The sequence below is a fragment of the Vespa crabro genome, chromosome 2 (assembly GCF_910589235.1).
Source record: "Vespa crabro chromosome 2, iyVesCrab1.2, whole genome shotgun sequence".
Classification (NCBI taxonomy): Eukaryota; Metazoa; Arthropoda; class Insecta; order Hymenoptera; family Vespidae; genus Vespa; species Vespa crabro.
In genome coordinates, this window is record NC_060956.1 from 1,785,001 (window position 1) to 1,802,500 (window position 17,500).

Sequence of the window (17,500 nt, forward strand, 5' to 3'; positions counted from 1 at the left end):
AAAGCCAAAGAAGAAACCAAAGGAAAAAGAAAAAAAAAAAAAAAGGAAAAAAAAAAAAAGAAAGAAAAAAAGAGAGAACATCTGTTACGTCGAAATATTATTATCATTCTTGTTCTTTTTCCTGTACAAAATCATTCGCGAAATTTCAAATGACGATCTATTACAAGTGAAAATTTCAACCGCAACATTTTTCCATAATGGACGCGAGTAGTAATTGATATAGCAATGGCGTATCCATCATCACCTTGAAATCATTCTCCTTCTTTTCTCCCTTCCCTTCCTCCCTCTCTCTCTCTCTCTCTCTCTCTCTCTCTCTCTCTCTAACGTGGCAGTAGGCCATCTAACGTGAATACGTTTCCTCGAACTTGAATCCTCTGTTGAAACTCAGCCGACATAGCGTTTCTCTTTTTGTCCGCGCGTTGCGCGTTGTCTTCTTGCTAAACGTTTAAATTCTCGTGATCGTAGCCGAGACGTGAGAGAAGGTACGGAACGTTCGCGCGTCGAGAGAAGCAACAGATATTCTTCCCCTTTTCTCGAAGCTCTCGTTAAGGTACGTTTTGTATCGTCCGACAGATACCGTCCATTATAAGAGAATTTCTTTCAAAATAAATAAATAAATAAATAAATAAATAAATAATAATGATAATAGTGATAATTCTTTTCTTTTTTTCTCTTTGTTTTCTTTTTTCTTCTTTTTCTTTTTTCTCTTTTTTTTTTTTTTTCTTTCTATTAATACGAATTGAATATGTATGTGCATTATGTTCAAACATTTTCTGTGACGATTGTAATGAAAAAAAGAAAAAAGAAAAAAGAAAAAACAAAAAAAAAGACAGAATATCCACATTTTCATAATATATATTTCCACAATATATATATATATTTCCTTTTTATTAATTTTCAAAAACATTAAAAGTAAATGTAAGAGTTCCTATGATTGTTATATATATATATATATATATATATATATATATATATATATATATATACATAAAAAAAAGAAACGAGAAAAGGAAAGAAAAAAGGACAAAATAAAAAGAAAAATTGATTGATCCAGATCATCGTGGTAAATTAAAGTAACATATCCTAATTTATTTTTTGTTTTTTTTAAATAAAATCTTATCGATTTACGAAAATACAATAAACTACTTGTCTAAAGCGCGTCACCGAATTCGATTCGATCTTTAGATCGGGTTGGCGATGAGATGGATAGAGGGATGAATGTGGACGGAGGAAGGACGATAGAGATCATTGTGATTAATAAAAAATCGTGATCGATGTGATTATATTTTTCACGTTCTCGCGACATTTCGTACCCTCTTTTACCGACGACAGACGTCCTCTGATCGGTATAAGCGATGGATAGAACTTTACGAATATCAATTAATCGGCACGATTCGGTGGACAGACGCCTGTGGATAAGCGCGGATCAGTGGACGTGACAGAAAACCCCTTGTTGAGAGTCGTCGAGGATCGCGAGAGCAAGAGAGAGAGAGTGAGAGAGAGAGAGAGAGAGAGAGAAAGAGAGAATTTGTGTATGTTGTGTATGAGAGTGAGTGAGAGAGAGAGAGAGAGAGAGAGAGAGAGAGAGAGAGAGAGAGAGAGAGAGAGAGATAGCTTGAGGTCGCAGCGGCGATCGCCTTTGAAATATCGTCCCCGTTTGACCGGTTCACCCGTCATCGCACAGGGAGCACACACAATGAGCTCGTTCGGGACTCGAGCGTTGTCGTTTCAAGGGCTATCGATAACTTGTCGTCGCCAAATTACACCCTAGCCTCGCACGCGACTCATCGTAACACCCCACTCCTCCTCTTCCTCCTCTTCCTCATCCTCTTTTCGACGATTATTATTACACAGGAGATTTTTTTATTTTATTCGCGTATACATAATACATCCCATATATGTATGTATGCACGTATGTATGTATACATTTAACATAACCATTATCCTCTTCCTTTCTTTTCAATCTTTTCTTTTTTTCTTCCTTTTCTTTTTTCATCTCTGTTCCATTAAATTTGCCTTATCTTATCGTTTTTCTTTCAAATCCCAAATCGAAATGGATTTATTGAAGATACGTTGTTCCTATTTACGATTCGTTCCTTCTCAATTGTAAGACTTTTCTATTGGCTTTCTCGTTGGTTGTTGTTCATTTCGAAGATGAATAAGATATGAGGGTTGAGATATAGTAGTCTTTGAGAAATATTTGTTGATAGGATTTATGAGATCGAAAGGTATAATATTTATTGTCTATATAAACGAAATATAATATCTATATATATGTATATGTATGTGTTTTTTCTTCTTTTTTTTTTTTAACGTAATCGATTATTTCTGATTTTAGGTGAATCCTCAGCACCATGTCGTCGAGGGTGGTAAAGAGCTCGAAGCTCGACGAAAACGTCGAACGTAGAGAAACCTGGTCTGGAAAAGTCGACTTTCTTTTATCGGTCATCGGCTTTGCGGTCGATCTTGCAAACGTTTGGAGATTTCCTTATCTCTGTTACAAAAATGGCGGTGGTAAGTTTCGCGAAGGATTGCTTGAAATACGTAGAAATCGTGGATTACGTTCGTGCGATGTAAAGTAATATTCATTTTATTTCTAAAATTGTCGACTATCTCTTATCATTACTCTATAAGTAAGGATCCATTTACTTGACACCCGTTACACTAATACCGTCAACCAACTTATTTAATAGTTGACGAGAGAGATGACCGTGCATTTGTTAATGCACTCCAGTAGCTAAGTAATACCGCGTTAACCTGTAGACTAATTGCCATTTACTTCGTGGAAAATGACCTTCGGATTTAGATCCCTTCATCTCTCTCTCTCTCTCTCCTTTTCTCTCTTCCACGGAGAAGCTTTCTCAATTCTATCCCGTCTCTTCCTTAGGGATCAAATTTCTTCGTGATTAAAAGCCGAAAGAGTAATCTCTCTCTCTCTCTCTCTCACTCTCTCCAGATTTTAATCGTCATTTATATTATGAAAATTTTAATTTAATTTCCTTTCAACTTTCTTCATTTCGCGTAACATCATTTCCACATAAATGCATTATATTTTTATTACGATTATTATCTTATAGATAATATTCGTAAAAATCTTTAACATTCTAAACGTTATATTTTTATTATTATTACTATCTTATATATTAAAAAAAATATATTGAAGAAAAATACGATATTATTTCAAAAAATTTGCTATGCTATTTGTAATTAAATACTGAAATTAAATGCTAATGTCGTAAACTAACACAGAGAATTTAAAATCTTTTTCATTGTGAAAGAAGATAATAGGAATGTATGATTGATAAATGATGTTGATATTCTCGATAAATAATCATTAATGACGTCGGCTATATTATTTAAATATAAATGTGTTTGTATCATTAAATTTCCATAACAGGCTTCATAAAAAAGAGAGGCAGATTTATTTTGATCATTCTTTATTCATTATTTCGTGAGAACACCTACGTAAAGAATTATATATATATATATATATATATATATATATATATATATATATATATATATATATTTATTATCTCCGCAATATTTTCCTATGTTTTAATACATGCGACAGATCAATAATTTTTTATCTTTGAGAAGATCATAAAAATAAGGAAAAAAAAAAAAAAAAGAAAAATCGTGGAATATTAAACCGCACACACATTTTTTCCAAAGGAAAGAGTCTTCAATATTTTCTACGTCTTTTCTTCTTCTTTACTTGCAATACAGATAATAAAAACTGTTCAATTTAATACAATTATATCACAGATCGATACATTTAATGATTCTTTTTTATTAATCATCAATACGCAACGTGCCTAGGAACAATAATGACAGATATTCTATTTACATAGAAATAATGAAACAGTGTCGATTTGATTTTTGAAATAATAACGAAGAGAGAAAAAAAACAGAAGAAAAAAGAGAAAAGTTCCTCATACATCTCTCTTTTTTCTTTTTTCTTTTCTTTATTTTGTTTTTTTTTCTTTTTTTTTCTTTTCTTTTTTTTCTTTTTTTTTTTTTTTTTTTCATTTATTTCTTCAACAATGCGCGACAATGAATTTTAAGGTGTCCAGGTTGATACGAAAAAAAAGGACAAAAAAAAAAGAAAAGAGAAAAGAGAAAAGATAGAGAGAGAGAGAGAGAGAGAGAGAGAGAAAAAGAAAATTTTTTATTAAATCAACGAGAATGATCTATATTCACAATCGGAGGTTAATCCCATCGAATGTCTTTCTTCTAGAAGATAACTAGTTCGATCTTGAAAAGATTGATGTAGGAACCAAGAGAGAGAGAGAGAGAGAAAGAGAGAGAAATTGTGAGTGAGAGAGAGCAAGCGAACTAAAGAGAGAGAGAGAGAGAGAGAGAGAGAGAGAGAGAGAGAGAGAGAGAGAGAGAGAGAGAGAGAGAGAGAGAGAGAGAGAGAGAGAGAGAGAGAGAGAGAGTCCCTTGTAAGGCCGAAGGCAAGTCGACGACGAAACCATTAGTCTCGGCTCTATCGAGATGCCTGTAGGAATACGATTAGGGATGGCTGTCAGCGATACAGAGGCTCCTCAAAAGCGACTGCTAACGCAATTAAGAGGAGAGTAGGGCGTTGCAAGCTCCGCGCCATTAGGATGGGCAAGATCGGTCGCTAATTTCCAATTAGCTTAATTAATTATAATTTCCCATTCGAGCGAGGGCCTTTGATCATGGACGAGCAACGTGCTGTAGTTGCTATGTTCTCTCTCTCTCTCTTTTGCATTTGTTCGTTCGTTCGTTCGTTCGTTTGTTCGTCGTTGTGTTACGTTTACGTCGCCATATTGGATTCGGATATACAAGGAAATCATAAATTCATTCGAGCGTATTTAAAATCGCAGAGATTTTTTTCATAAGAATTTTGCGATTTTATCCTCAATATTTATCTTGAATTATCTATGTATATATATATATATATATATTTCTCTCTCTCTCTCTCTCTCTCTCTCTCTCGTGTTTCTTTCGACATAATATACATATATATCGTTTGACGAGCGTCATTCGTATCTTCGTATACACGTGCTTACGTGTATATAATACAAATCTGTTTACCAGGAAAAAAAAATAACAAGAAATTATTTTTATTCATTCGGATCGGAAAGCGAGCACTTAGTTATACGGTATTGATTTATAAGAGATTGTGTAATAATCTGTCAGATCTTGATTCTATCGTTACGACTTAGTTTTTCTTTTTTTCCTGCTTTTTTTTTTTCTTTTTTTTTTTTTTATATATATACATATTACTCTTTTATTCAACGAAGCGAAAAATGATTGCGTATATACGGTGATTTGTAAAAAAAAGTCGATGTTGAAAATCGTTAATTTGATCGATCGAAGATGAAGAAGAAGAAGAAGAAGAAGAAGAACAAAAAGGAAAAGAACAAAAAGGAAAAGAAAAAAAAAAGAAGAAAAAGAGGTCAAAGTAAATCTTTATGAGAGATCTTAATTCGAAATCAGTGCACGCGATATAATCTTAATTGATCGTGCTTGTAATACGGATATAAGAGACGCAAGAGAGTTAAGAGAAGATAAGTACAAAATAAAAGTTTAGTCTGAATGGTCGAATCATTTAAATGGCTCGTTCTTAGTACTTAAAGTTAAAAACACTCTTTTAACCTACGAACTCGCTATGTGAATTTCGTCAAAGGTAGAAGATTGACCGGAAGTTTCATATCGTGCCGGATGTTTGTTCATGTCATTTCTCATGTAAGAACAAGCAAGATATTAGAGAAAGGAGATTTCGTTTAAAATAAATTCGGCAGAGAGAGAGAGAGAGAGAGAGAGAGAAAGAGAGTAAATTGCATATTCACACATACATTATATGCTAAAAGATATATTATATGATAAAGATAAATCAAATAGATTTTTATTTTTTATTTTTGAGATTTTTAATTTTTTTTTTTTATACATGTATATATATATATATATATATATATATATATATATATGTCAATTTATTTTATACATATTTATCTATTATATAAATTAATAATTACATATGCAAGTTTTTGAATATTAGATAAGAGTTATTTTTTTATATGAAAGAAAAATGAACAATTATAAAAACTATAACGAACGTTAATGAATTGGGTAATCATAAAAAGGACGAAAGTCAATGAATTATTAAAGTGCAATCATTAGTACGATCGGTGTACGGATAGAAGAAAAAGATTCATTCTAAGATAATAAAAAGAAAAAGAGAAAAGAAGAAAAAGAAAAAAAAGAAGAAAAAAGGAGAGATTAATTAAACTGGCCGGAAGACAATATTCTTCCATAATGCGATTACGTTTCCATGGTTACGAGAAAGATATTCGAAAGGAGAATCCAAGAGGATAAAGGCGATGCCCCTTTCGTTTTCTCATTTTTCGTCCTCGTGAAATGATTTGATAAAATTTACATTTATATATATACATATACATATATATATATATATCACTCGACTTTTCTAAGTCGACGAGTATCATGGAAATATCAAAAATCTAAAATACGTGGTCCAAGTAAATCTTTAGTATTTTAAATAAGTCTATGATAGAATATATCAATTTTCTAAAAATATAGAGAGATCGTGCTAAAGTCAATATAAAAGTGAAAAAAAAAATGGACGATGTGAAATCTCGACGTATCTATCTATCTATCTATCTATCTATCTATCTATCTATCTATATATATATACAATACATACGTACGTGTGTGTTATATATGTACCTTACTATATGTATATATATATACCTCTTTTATACCTCTTCCCATCGTGACAATATCATAGCGCATAACTACATTTTGTTATATTAAGCTCGACGATGCGGCCGAGCGCTTTTAGGCGTGTAATTAAATAGCGAATTTTCCGAAATGCGGCAAGGTGACATTTAAAATCTGTGAGAGGTGATCAAGTTGATTGTGTTTTATAGATGATAAAAAAAATATATATATATTTATATTAAAAAAAAAAAAAAAATATATATATATATATATACAAGAAAAAAGTATATATATATAAAGTAAAAAAGATATAAAAAGAACATATAACAAGACATTCGTAAATATTTATACATTATATATAATTCATATTATTTATATATATATATATACTATTCGTATATATTAAAAATGACTTGTTACGTTTCTTTTTTAAATTATCTCTTTCGTTTAATTTGTCAATTGTCTTGCCTGTATGTAAACGATCGAAAAAATTCATTAATCTTTCTATCAAGCGTATCCTTCTTCTTTTTTCTTTTTTGTTTTTTTTTTTCTTTTCTTTTGATTCCATTCTCCCTTTCCATTTTCTTTTTTTCAATTATTTTCTTCTTTTTTCCCTTTTGATCAGACAATTATCGTTTCTCTTTATCGAACGAAAGGTACTCGACGATTTAAGTTTCATTTTTTTTTTCCTTCCTCCCTTTTCTTATTCTTCGCTCGTTCAAAGATAGAGGAAAAGATAATCGAATTAATCTTTATCCAAAATAAAAAATCTCGTGGTAATAGATTTCACGGGAAAAATATTGAATACAGGTACGATATATATTTTTATTATATAAATTAATTTATTATTGGACAGGTGCATTTCTGGTCCCATATTGCATCATGTTGATCGTCGGTGGTATACCATTGTTTTACATGGAACTTGCCTTGGGTCAATTCAACAGGAAGGGTGCAATAACGTGTTGGGGTCGATTGGTACCATTACTCAAAGGTAAAATATTTTATAATCAAAATATAATATTTTCACATACCAAATATAATAATTAACGTGTTATAATCATAAAGATTACAATTAAATGTATTTAATAATTGAGAGATATCTGAAGAACAAAAGAAAAAAAAAAAAGAAAGGAAAAAAAAGAAAAAGAAAAATAATAAAAAAGGAAAAAACAAGAGATAAAGAAGAAGACAAATCTGATCGAATTCTTCGTTCGATAATATATATATGTATATATATATATATATATATATATATATATTTATCTACGTATAAGATACATACATATGTACATATTTACGTATCCCCAATTGAATATATATCGTTTTGAAAGGGCTGAGATTACGAAAGAGTACTCTACAATTTATCAAAATCCTCTTTGCCCTCGTTACTTTACTCCCTTTCTTCTTAAGCCAATGGCAATGTAGTACCTAAAGCGTTCTAAGATGAGAAAAGGGTGATTGGTATTCCAAGTGTGATGCCATTCACTTTTCATCTTTTTGCACTTTTCTTTCCTTTCTATTCCATTCTTTTCCTTTTCTCTCCTTTCTTTTTTTCTTTCTTTATTTCTTTCTTTCTTTCTTTTCACACCATACGCTGACCGAGAACAATCATCCAGTCCTGAGAGTCGCTGGACCGGACGACTCTCCAACCACCGAAGTTATGTCTCTCTCATATATATATATATATATATATATATATATATATATATATATATGCAGCTTTGCTAGCATGTAGCAACGGTGCTATATTCAATTCAGCCATTTACCACGGCACTTTACGTAACTCGTATAAATCCATGGAAAGCCTAGGCTTCTCTCTCTCTCTCTCTCTCTCTCTCTCTTTCTCTTTTGCTCTTTCGCTCTTTCCCTCTTTCGCTCTCTCTCTTTCTTTCATAGAAGAGAAACGGCAGAGGCTCGCAAAGAGCCTCCATTTCCGCCGATTTTCAACTTCATTTCCACGCTACCATTTTATCCAGCCAATCCTTCGAACATTGTCGATATATGTATTATACATATATATAGATATATATGTATGTATGTATGTATGCACATATATATATATATATATACGAAGAGCGATCGAAAGACCGACTTTCCTATTGATTTTTTTTTCTTATCTTCTATCTCCTATTAAAGTATCTCTTATTTCGATCGATATTTATCCGATTTAAAAGAGAAATCATTTTTGTCGAACGAGATCTCTCGATTAGATTCGATATATTGAAATATATCTATGCGTATATTTTTTAGTTTCGAGTTAAAACCAACAAAAAGTGTTAACGCTAGAATCATCACGTTTTTGTCAATTTGACGAGTATTTGAAAAAGGATGGGAAGGATGGAGAAGAAAAGAAAAAAAAAAAGAAGAAATTAATATATTTATCATTAATTTTCGTTCGTTCAATTTTACAATGACGAGTACGGAAAAAGGAGTCCAAGAGTTTTTTATTTTTTTTTATAACAATTATCATTTCTTTTATATATATATATATATATATATATATATATATATATATATATATATATATATATTATCATTAGAGATATTGTAAAACGAGAAATTCAAAGTCCATCATTTCGATGTCATTTGATAGATTGATCTATCAGTAGGTAGTTGATCTATGATTCTTAAATGACAAATTAAAGAGAACAAATTGGAATGATAAATAAAACTTGTTATAAAATTTAATAAAATTAATCAAAGAAGCAGAGAGAGAGAGAGAGAGAGAGAGAGAGAGAGAGAGAGAGAGAGAAAGAGTGTTAAAATTAGTAGAGCGTACGAGATCAAAAGGGACTTTAAAATTTAATTAGAACACTCGGTTAATTTGATTCAGGAATCGGTTACGCAGTTGTCCTAATCGCTTTCTACGTCGATTTCTATTACAACGTGATAATTGCTTGGGCACTTCGTTATTTCTTCGCTTCCTTCTCCGGAATGTTACCTTGGACGACTTGCAATAATCCATGGAATACGCCACTATGTCGTGAGTTCGACGTTAACGTTTCTTATGCCATTGGTGAGCCACCACGATCTACGAACGACATTGATTTTGATCTGGCTTACAACATAACTGGAGTATTTGCGGTCGATGATCCTTTCGATGTTTTTGAACTTAGTTCGACGAAAAACAATACCAAACACACCAGCGCAGCTCAGGAGTACTTCAAGTTGGTATCTCATTTTGTTAAACATACTTTTTTTTTTGCTTCTTCTTTTTCTGCTTTTTTTTTTTTTTTTTTTTTTTTCGTAGATATTTCATTTTTCTTTTCACTTGTGTCAAAATTATTTCAATAACGAGTTTCATTTAGATCGTCTGCATATACATATGTAGATGCAGTTTGAAATATTTTATCGAATGAATCAATCAATTTGAAATATTTATATCGTATAATCAGTTTGATTATCTAGGCTTTTTTTTCTTCTTCTTTTTTTTTTTTTTTTTTTGGAATTTGAAAACGATTGAATTTTTAATCACATGATTTATACACATATATTATTTATATACGAGTTATATCATTGTTTTAAAGTCGCGCCATTTTGGAACTTCACGAGAGTGCTGGTATACACGATCTCGGAACTATCAAATGGGACATCGCATTATGTCTGTTGGTGGTCTATCTAATATGTTATTTCTCACTTTGGAAAGGTATATCTACGTCGGGAAAGGTAAAATCTTTTTTACTTTATGTCACATATATCATACTCATGAATGTTCGTAAGATCCTTGATCGTTAATAGATTCGATATTTATTTTTCTACAGGTGGTCTGGTTCACAGCTCTTTTCCCGTATGCGGTATTACTGATTTTATTGATTCGAGGTGTTACATTGCCTGGAAGTGCCGAAGGGATTCGTTATTATCTTAGTCCAAATTTTTCTGCGATAACCAAAGCTGAGGTTGAGTATATTGTTATTTAATAATTTTCATTCGAACGAATATTAATTGTATTTTATTTAAAAATGGATTCAAAAAAAAATTTGTTGAAAATTCTTTGAAACGTTTCCTTGTCATTGGAAAAATATAAAGAGAGAAAGATAGAGAGAGAGAGAGAGAGAGAGAGAGAGAGAGAGAGAGAGAGAAAGAAAGAGAGCTAACCGTCGTTGTGGTGAAAATGGAAACCCTGTGTAGCTGTCATAATGACCATTATACTTTGGTCGAACGATAGCATACGCGGTCGACCCTCTTGACTCGTCAACGAAATGGACTCTTTTTTTTTCTCTCATTCTCTCTCTTTCTTTTTCCCTTAGTCGCAATTTTATATATAGTGTTGGGATTACGTTCAGAATGAATTATTCTTTTTACGTTGGTTATTCTTCTTTCTCTCACATTTCTAACGTTTTTCCCTTGGTGGTTAGACATATAACTTATCGCTTACTTATGGGATCACGATTAGGGTGGATTACACGTGAATTCGATCGAGCCGAGTATTAATAAATCGTTAACTATGATTTATTTAAGAATTGAAAAATATTGAAATTGTAATTAAAAAACGATTGAAAATAATTTATTATTTCTTTAGGTTTGGGTTGACGCTGCTACTCAAGTGTTCTTCTCGTTGGGACCAGGATTTGGGGTATTGTTAGCATACGCGAGTTATAACAAATATCACAACAATGTTTACAAGTGAGATATAATGTTTTAACAGAAGATTGCATCGATTTTGAGGAAAAAAAAAAAAAAAAAAATATTATACGTAACCTGCATATGTGTATATATAAAAGAAGAAAAAAAAAAGAAATTAAAAGAAGAGTAGAAAATATGACGAATAAACAAGTGAAATAATTAATATTATTCAGAATGACATTAAACGGACATTAATTTTTTTTTTTCTAGGGACGCCTTATTAACGAGCGTTATCAATAGTGCAACCTCGTTCATAGCAGGTTTCGTGATTTTTTCGGTATTAGGATACATGGCACGTGCCAGTGGTAAATCTATTCAAGATGTAGCTACTGAAGGACCTGGATTGGTATTTATCGTTTATCCAGCAGCTATTGCAACGATGCCAGGTTCAATGTTTTGGGCATTGATATTTTTCATGATGTTACTAACTCTAGGTCTTGACAGTTCGGTATGTAATTTAGATTAATCACTTGATTGATCGTAATGTTTTCTTCTTTTTTCATTTTATTCCATGCTCGAATCTAAATCTTTTATATCGTAGTTTGGTGGATCCGAAGCAATAATAACTGCATTGAGCGATGAGTTCCCTATTATAGGCAATCATCGTGAGATCTTCGTTGCCTGTCTATTCACTCTCTATTTCCTTGTTGGACTTGCCTCTTGTTCGCAGGTATAAATAATAATTAAAGATCAATACAAATCGTTGGTACGATATGTTTGTTAAAAAAAAAAAAAAAAAAAAAAAAAAAAAAAGAACAGAGAAAAAAGGAAAAAAGAGATAATCATTTTAAAAATCATTTTCCTTAGGGTGGCTTCTATTTTTTCCATTTACTCGATCGATACGCAGCAGGTTATTCGATGTTGTTCGCGGTATTAGCGGAAGCAATTGCTATCAGTTGGATCTACGGAGCAGATCGTTTTTGTGCTGATATTAAAGATATGATAGGATTTTCGCCTGGTTTATATTGGCGAGTATGTTGGAAATTCGTAGCACCGATTTTTATCATGGTAAGTGATTACCATCAACGATCTATCGGTATATCTAATTCATTTTTAAAAGAAAAAAATTTCTATTCATTATCATCGATATTATAATTTTTTAATAGTTCATCATTGTCTATGGTTTAATGGGCTATGAGCCATTAACCTACGAGGATTATGTATACCCATTATGGGCAAATGTAATGGGTTGGCTAATTGCTAGTTCTTCGATTATCATGATACCTGGTGTCGCTATTTACAAGATCATCGTTACTCCAGGCACATTCGTACAGGTAAATTATTATTAAATCAAAATTTCTTCAGTTCCTAATGATGATCATAAATTAAATTTAATCTAATACGATTATATCTATATATATATATAAAACTTCATTCGTTATAAAACTTAATAAATATTGAATAATTCTCAATGTAACAGGTTCAATTAATTATCTACATTTTGTGTAGGTATTAAATTGAACAAAAAAAAAAAAAGATAAACAAATAAATAAATAAATAAATAAATAAAGATGTTATATCATATATATACAATACAGATAATATTTATAAAAAGTTTCTGATCAATTTTAGAGAATAAAAATTTTAACGACGCCATGGAGGGACACGCAACAGAGGAACGCTGATCTATCGTCGGTAGCAAATGGTGCCGTACGTCGAAGTTTCGTTGGCGATCAAGATTATGCCAATGTTAGCAAAGACAACGAAGAACTGACGAAAGAGCAAACCGAAGTGATGATTCAATCGAGAGAAGGTATCGATGTCGATCCACCACCAGAACCGGTCTAGGACAGTGCGATCGTTGTTTTGCATGGTGCTCGTTTCCGAGTATATCTTTGCTAAGACGATTATGTCGGAAAATGATTTAAATTCGATGGACCTATTATGACTTATGAAAAATAAAAAAAAAAAAAAAAAGAGAAAAAGAAAAAAAGAGAAAACTAAGAAAAAGAAGAAAAAGAAGAAGAAGAAGAAGAGGAAAAAATTAATAGATCAATCGTTCTTTATTTTCTTCTTTATCAAATAACAAAAATGGACGAGCGATATCGAACGCACTCACTTAAACTTTACGACGCGATCTTCTTACGTGAGATTTAAAATGAATTCAAGTAAATATAGATATACACACATATATATATATATATACATACATAAATATATATATATATATATATATATATATACAGATATAAAAAATAAGCTATATATATGAACGATCTCAAATTACAAGCGTCGATTGTAAATATTATTACGATGCTGCGCATCGTTGCAATGTCCCTTGCAAAGACGTTAGTAGATTAAAGGAGAAAAGAAAAAGTTAACAAAAGAAAAAAGAAAAGAAAAGAAAAGAAAAGAAAAAAAAAAAAGAAAAAAGAAAAAATGTTAAATTCTCGTTCGACAAAATTACAAATTTTATTGTACGACGTTGACGTTTGTGCTCGCGCTTTGAAATTCTTCTATTATTCATATACAATATATATAGATACATATATATACATACATACATAGACACATACGTACGTATATAAATAAATACGCCTAAGAAAGATTTGAAAATAATTCGCGATTTATGACTACGAAAAAGTTCCTAATCGCATTGTTAATGTTTTTACTTTGATCCTGAATTGAAATTGTTCATACTCAGCTATAATAATTGTATTAGTAGATAATAACGATATCATCTAATGATGTTAATATTTGTTTTTTATTTTTGTTTTTTCTCTTATGTTTACGTTCAAAAGTCGTCTATAGATCGTATTAGATCTGGACGTATATGCTGTGTAGACTATACGCGTAAAAATGGTACCTTCTTTCACGCTCTCTCTCTCTCTCTCTCTCTATCTATCTATTTCTCTCGATTATATATATATATATATATATATATATATATATATATATATACATTATATATATCTTAGAAATAAAATATCACCGACGCGCAACTACGAATAATGTCGGTGGGAATTCGCACGGGTACGGTTCATTAAACTTTCCGCTCAGTCCTCGTTCATAATCGTTAATACTAATGTCGTCGCTAACGTGTTAGTTTTTCCAAATAAAATGATATTAGAAGTCGAATCTTTCATATCTAATCCTCTGTATGATCTGAAATATATTAATCCGTAATGTTATATTTTTTATTTCTGAAGAAAATTATATTTTTATTTTATTTGGAATTTTTTTATTCTTTTTATTCCTTTATACACACACACACACACACACACACACACACACACACACATATATATATATATATATGTGTATGATAATTTTATATATATTCATCGGGGGAGGAGATCTTTCATTTGTAATAATAAAATATGTCCATGGAGAAAGATTATGAGGATATAGAAGTTATGAAGAAAAATAAATAGAGAGGACTGGGGGGTATACATATTATTCAAATAGATACTAAGTGTTTTTGGACTTACCGTTGTAAGATCCATAGGAAATAGTTTATGTGGATATATATATTTATGTATGATATAGTTTATAGTTGTTGTTAGGTGAAAGAATATAATATATATATATATATATATATATATATATATAAATATATATAGTACTATATAATATACATATACGTATATGTATATATATACATATATAAATATACACACACATATATATATATATGTATGTATATGTATATATATATATATTTTGTACATCGCATCTGAGTTGCAACCACAGCCATCGGTAGCAGCTCGGGCCTTGTTGAAATTAAATGATAATATTAGACGAATCTTCAATCATCGAGGAATGTCTTATCGTTAATAGAATATAAAAATACTCATCGAAATGCGTATCGCTCTTTTATTATCATATTACACTTAAAACGTTTATCATTTTTTCTCCGGTTATTACATATGCCTCTCCAAGAGCCATATTGGGCAGGCATTAAGTGCCGGCATTTTTGTCATCAGCATTGTCATTTCTTACTTACGGAACAATTTTCTTTTTCGTTAATCCATATATATATATATATATATATATATATATATATATATATATATATATGTATACATATATATATGAAAAAGAGAAGAAGATAAAAGAAAAAAATAAGACTGTCGCACAGCCATGTAACCGGTTCGTACTTGAATCTTCATTTATGAAAGTCAACGTATGATAAAACAAATGTAAAAGCTCATTTTATTAAATAAAATTTGTTTATTTGATAAAGAAAAAAAACATTGTTATGGATAATTTCATGAAATAAATATTTCTCCTAATTTTCCTAGCTCAGAATATTTTTTAATAATTCATTAAATGAATACATTTATTATATATATATATATATATATATATAATTTTTTGAACTTTTATACGATGTCACACTTCTTTTTACCTTCTTTTCTTATTCGAGAGAGAAAATTTTCAATTAAAATTTTTTTCCCCGTATTATTTTCTTTTCTTTTTTTTTTCTTTTTTTTTTTCTTACACACAATTTCAAATTCAAAACGAAGCGCCCGAACGACGTATCATTTGTATTCTATTGAAAAGATTCTCGATTCTCTCGACCACTTCGATCGCTCGAATTGTGACAATCGATTAGAATCAAGATGGCGCCCTCCAAGGAAGGTCTAACTGATTTGCAGAAGGAAATTTTTGATAAAATCAATAAGAATGAAGTGTCGGATATTAAAACGCTTTTGTCAACGAATAAAATAAAGGTCGATTTTGTTGATGAAAATGGTATGAGCCCACTTCAGCATGCTTGTTACAAAGGAAATAAGGAAATTGTACAGATGCTCCTCGACCAGGTAGGTTAGAATCTATCCCGCCTTATTTATTTTTCGGATTAATTTATTTAAACATAACCAATAATGTTAGTTACAATTTATTTGATATATATATATATATATATATATATATATATATATATATATATGTTATATCGAATGTAATTTAAGTTTTTATATATCGTAGTAACCTCTTCAGTTTTTTTTTCTTTTTTTTGTTACGAAAGTAAATTTCATCCGCCGATAAATAAAAGATAATACCAATTTATTCCTGAACTTTTGATCATAGAGATTCATTCGATTTTTGATTGAAATTTTTAGGACAATGTATATATACGTATGTATTATAGATGTGTTTGATATTGATATTGATCTTAAATGTATATGATTGTTAAAAATTATCATCTTTCCTATCACATAACTCATGCACAATTGAATGTATTATCATTGAAGAACGTATCTTTATATAGGGTGCTGATGTCAATGCAGGGCAACATGAGCATGCTTACACGGCATTGCACTTTGCTGCCCTTAGCGGAAATGCAGATTTGTGTCATCTTTTAATGTCTCATGGTGCACGTTTGACAGCAACGAACAGCGTAGGACGTACACCAGCTCAAATGGCAGCATTCGTTGGTAATCATAATTGCGTTGCTACGATCAACAACTTTATCCCAAAGGCGGATATAGATTATTTTGTGAAGGCACAAGGTCTTCAAACTGAACCTATGCTTCCACCGCATTTAGCAGATTCCTTTCATAAATTCATAATGCAAGTAAATGTACATCCTGTTCGCGTAGCTATGAATTTGCAGAGATCTCCTGGTCTTTTAGAAAATGCATACAAGGTGAGATATATTTAAAATGCATTTGCATGTTTATATAGGATATAATTTTTCTTATCTTAAACAATGATCTCTTTTTCTATTTTTTTTTTTTTTTTTTTTTTTTTTTTTTTTTTTTTTTTTTTTTTTTTTTTTTTTAAATTAGATACAAAAAGTATTAGAAGCTTTGCGCCATAGAGAGATGACTAGAGGAGCTGAAACGAATGAGGTTATGGCATTTAAATATCATTATCTTAGCTGTGTGGTAGCGGAGATAATAAAATGTCAAAAGCGACAAGATGCTATGAAAGGGGAGAAAAATGATAAAGATAAAATAAACGAAGAAGGAGAGGAAAAAAAGTCAGACGTAGTTGAGATATTGATAAGGAAATTTTTGAAATGTAGTAAAAGCGATGGAATACCAGAGTATCAAGAAGCTTTCTTGAGAGAATCCGTAAGGGAATTTCCATTTAGAGAGAGTACCATTTTTCGTCAAATGGTAGCAACACTTGCGGGTACTGATCCACCATCTGCTGTATCAGTTGTATCGGCTGCTATTAATGGACAAAGAGGATTCAATGATAATACATTGGT

At 30.8% G+C, this 17,500-nt stretch overlaps 2 protein-coding genes across 3 annotated transcripts in view; both read left to right on the forward strand.

Annotated features, from left to right (window-relative positions):
- LOC124421691 (sodium-dependent dopamine transporter) overlaps positions 1–15,531 on the forward strand; it is a 17,445-nt gene extending 1,914 nt beyond the window's left edge. Inside the window, exons 1-12 of one of the 2 annotated variants that reach the window (XM_046957162.1) lie at positions 403–550; positions 2,339–2,514; positions 7,571–7,705; positions 9,548–9,881; positions 10,242–10,380; positions 10,476–10,610; positions 11,234–11,337; positions 11,548–11,785; positions 11,879–12,007; positions 12,145–12,345; positions 12,444–12,611; positions 12,910–15,531. In XM_046957162.1, the coding sequence (XP_046813118.1) occupies positions 2,355–2,514; positions 7,571–7,705; positions 9,548–9,881; positions 10,242–10,380; positions 10,476–10,610; positions 11,234–11,337; positions 11,548–11,785; positions 11,879–12,007; positions 12,145–12,345; positions 12,444–12,611; positions 12,910–13,125 (1,959 nt within the window). In that variant the 5' untranslated portion in view covers positions 403–550; positions 2,339–2,354 and the 3' untranslated portion in view covers positions 13,126–15,531. Of the gene's footprint in view, positions 1–402; positions 551–2,338; positions 2,515–7,570; positions 7,706–9,547; positions 9,882–10,241; positions 10,381–10,475; positions 10,611–11,233; positions 11,338–11,547; positions 11,786–11,878; positions 12,008–12,144; positions 12,346–12,443; positions 12,612–12,909 lie in introns of those variants that run through there. The other variant, XM_046957163.1, reaches the window with a different exon arrangement.
- Positions 15,532–15,899: 368 nt separating this feature from the next.
- LOC124421892 (ankyrin repeat and MYND domain-containing protein 2) overlaps positions 15,900–17,500 on the forward strand; it is a 2,384-nt gene continuing 783 nt past the window's right edge. The window contains exons 1-3 of the mRNA XM_046957580.1: positions 15,900–16,103; positions 16,553–16,930; positions 17,073–17,500. The exon at positions 17,073–17,500 is cut by the window's right edge and continues 783 nt beyond it. Coding sequence (XP_046813536.1) covers positions 15,903–16,103; positions 16,553–16,930; positions 17,073–17,500 — 1,007 coding nt within the window. The 5' untranslated portion in view covers positions 15,900–15,902. The remainder of the gene's footprint in view (positions 16,104–16,552; positions 16,931–17,072) is intronic.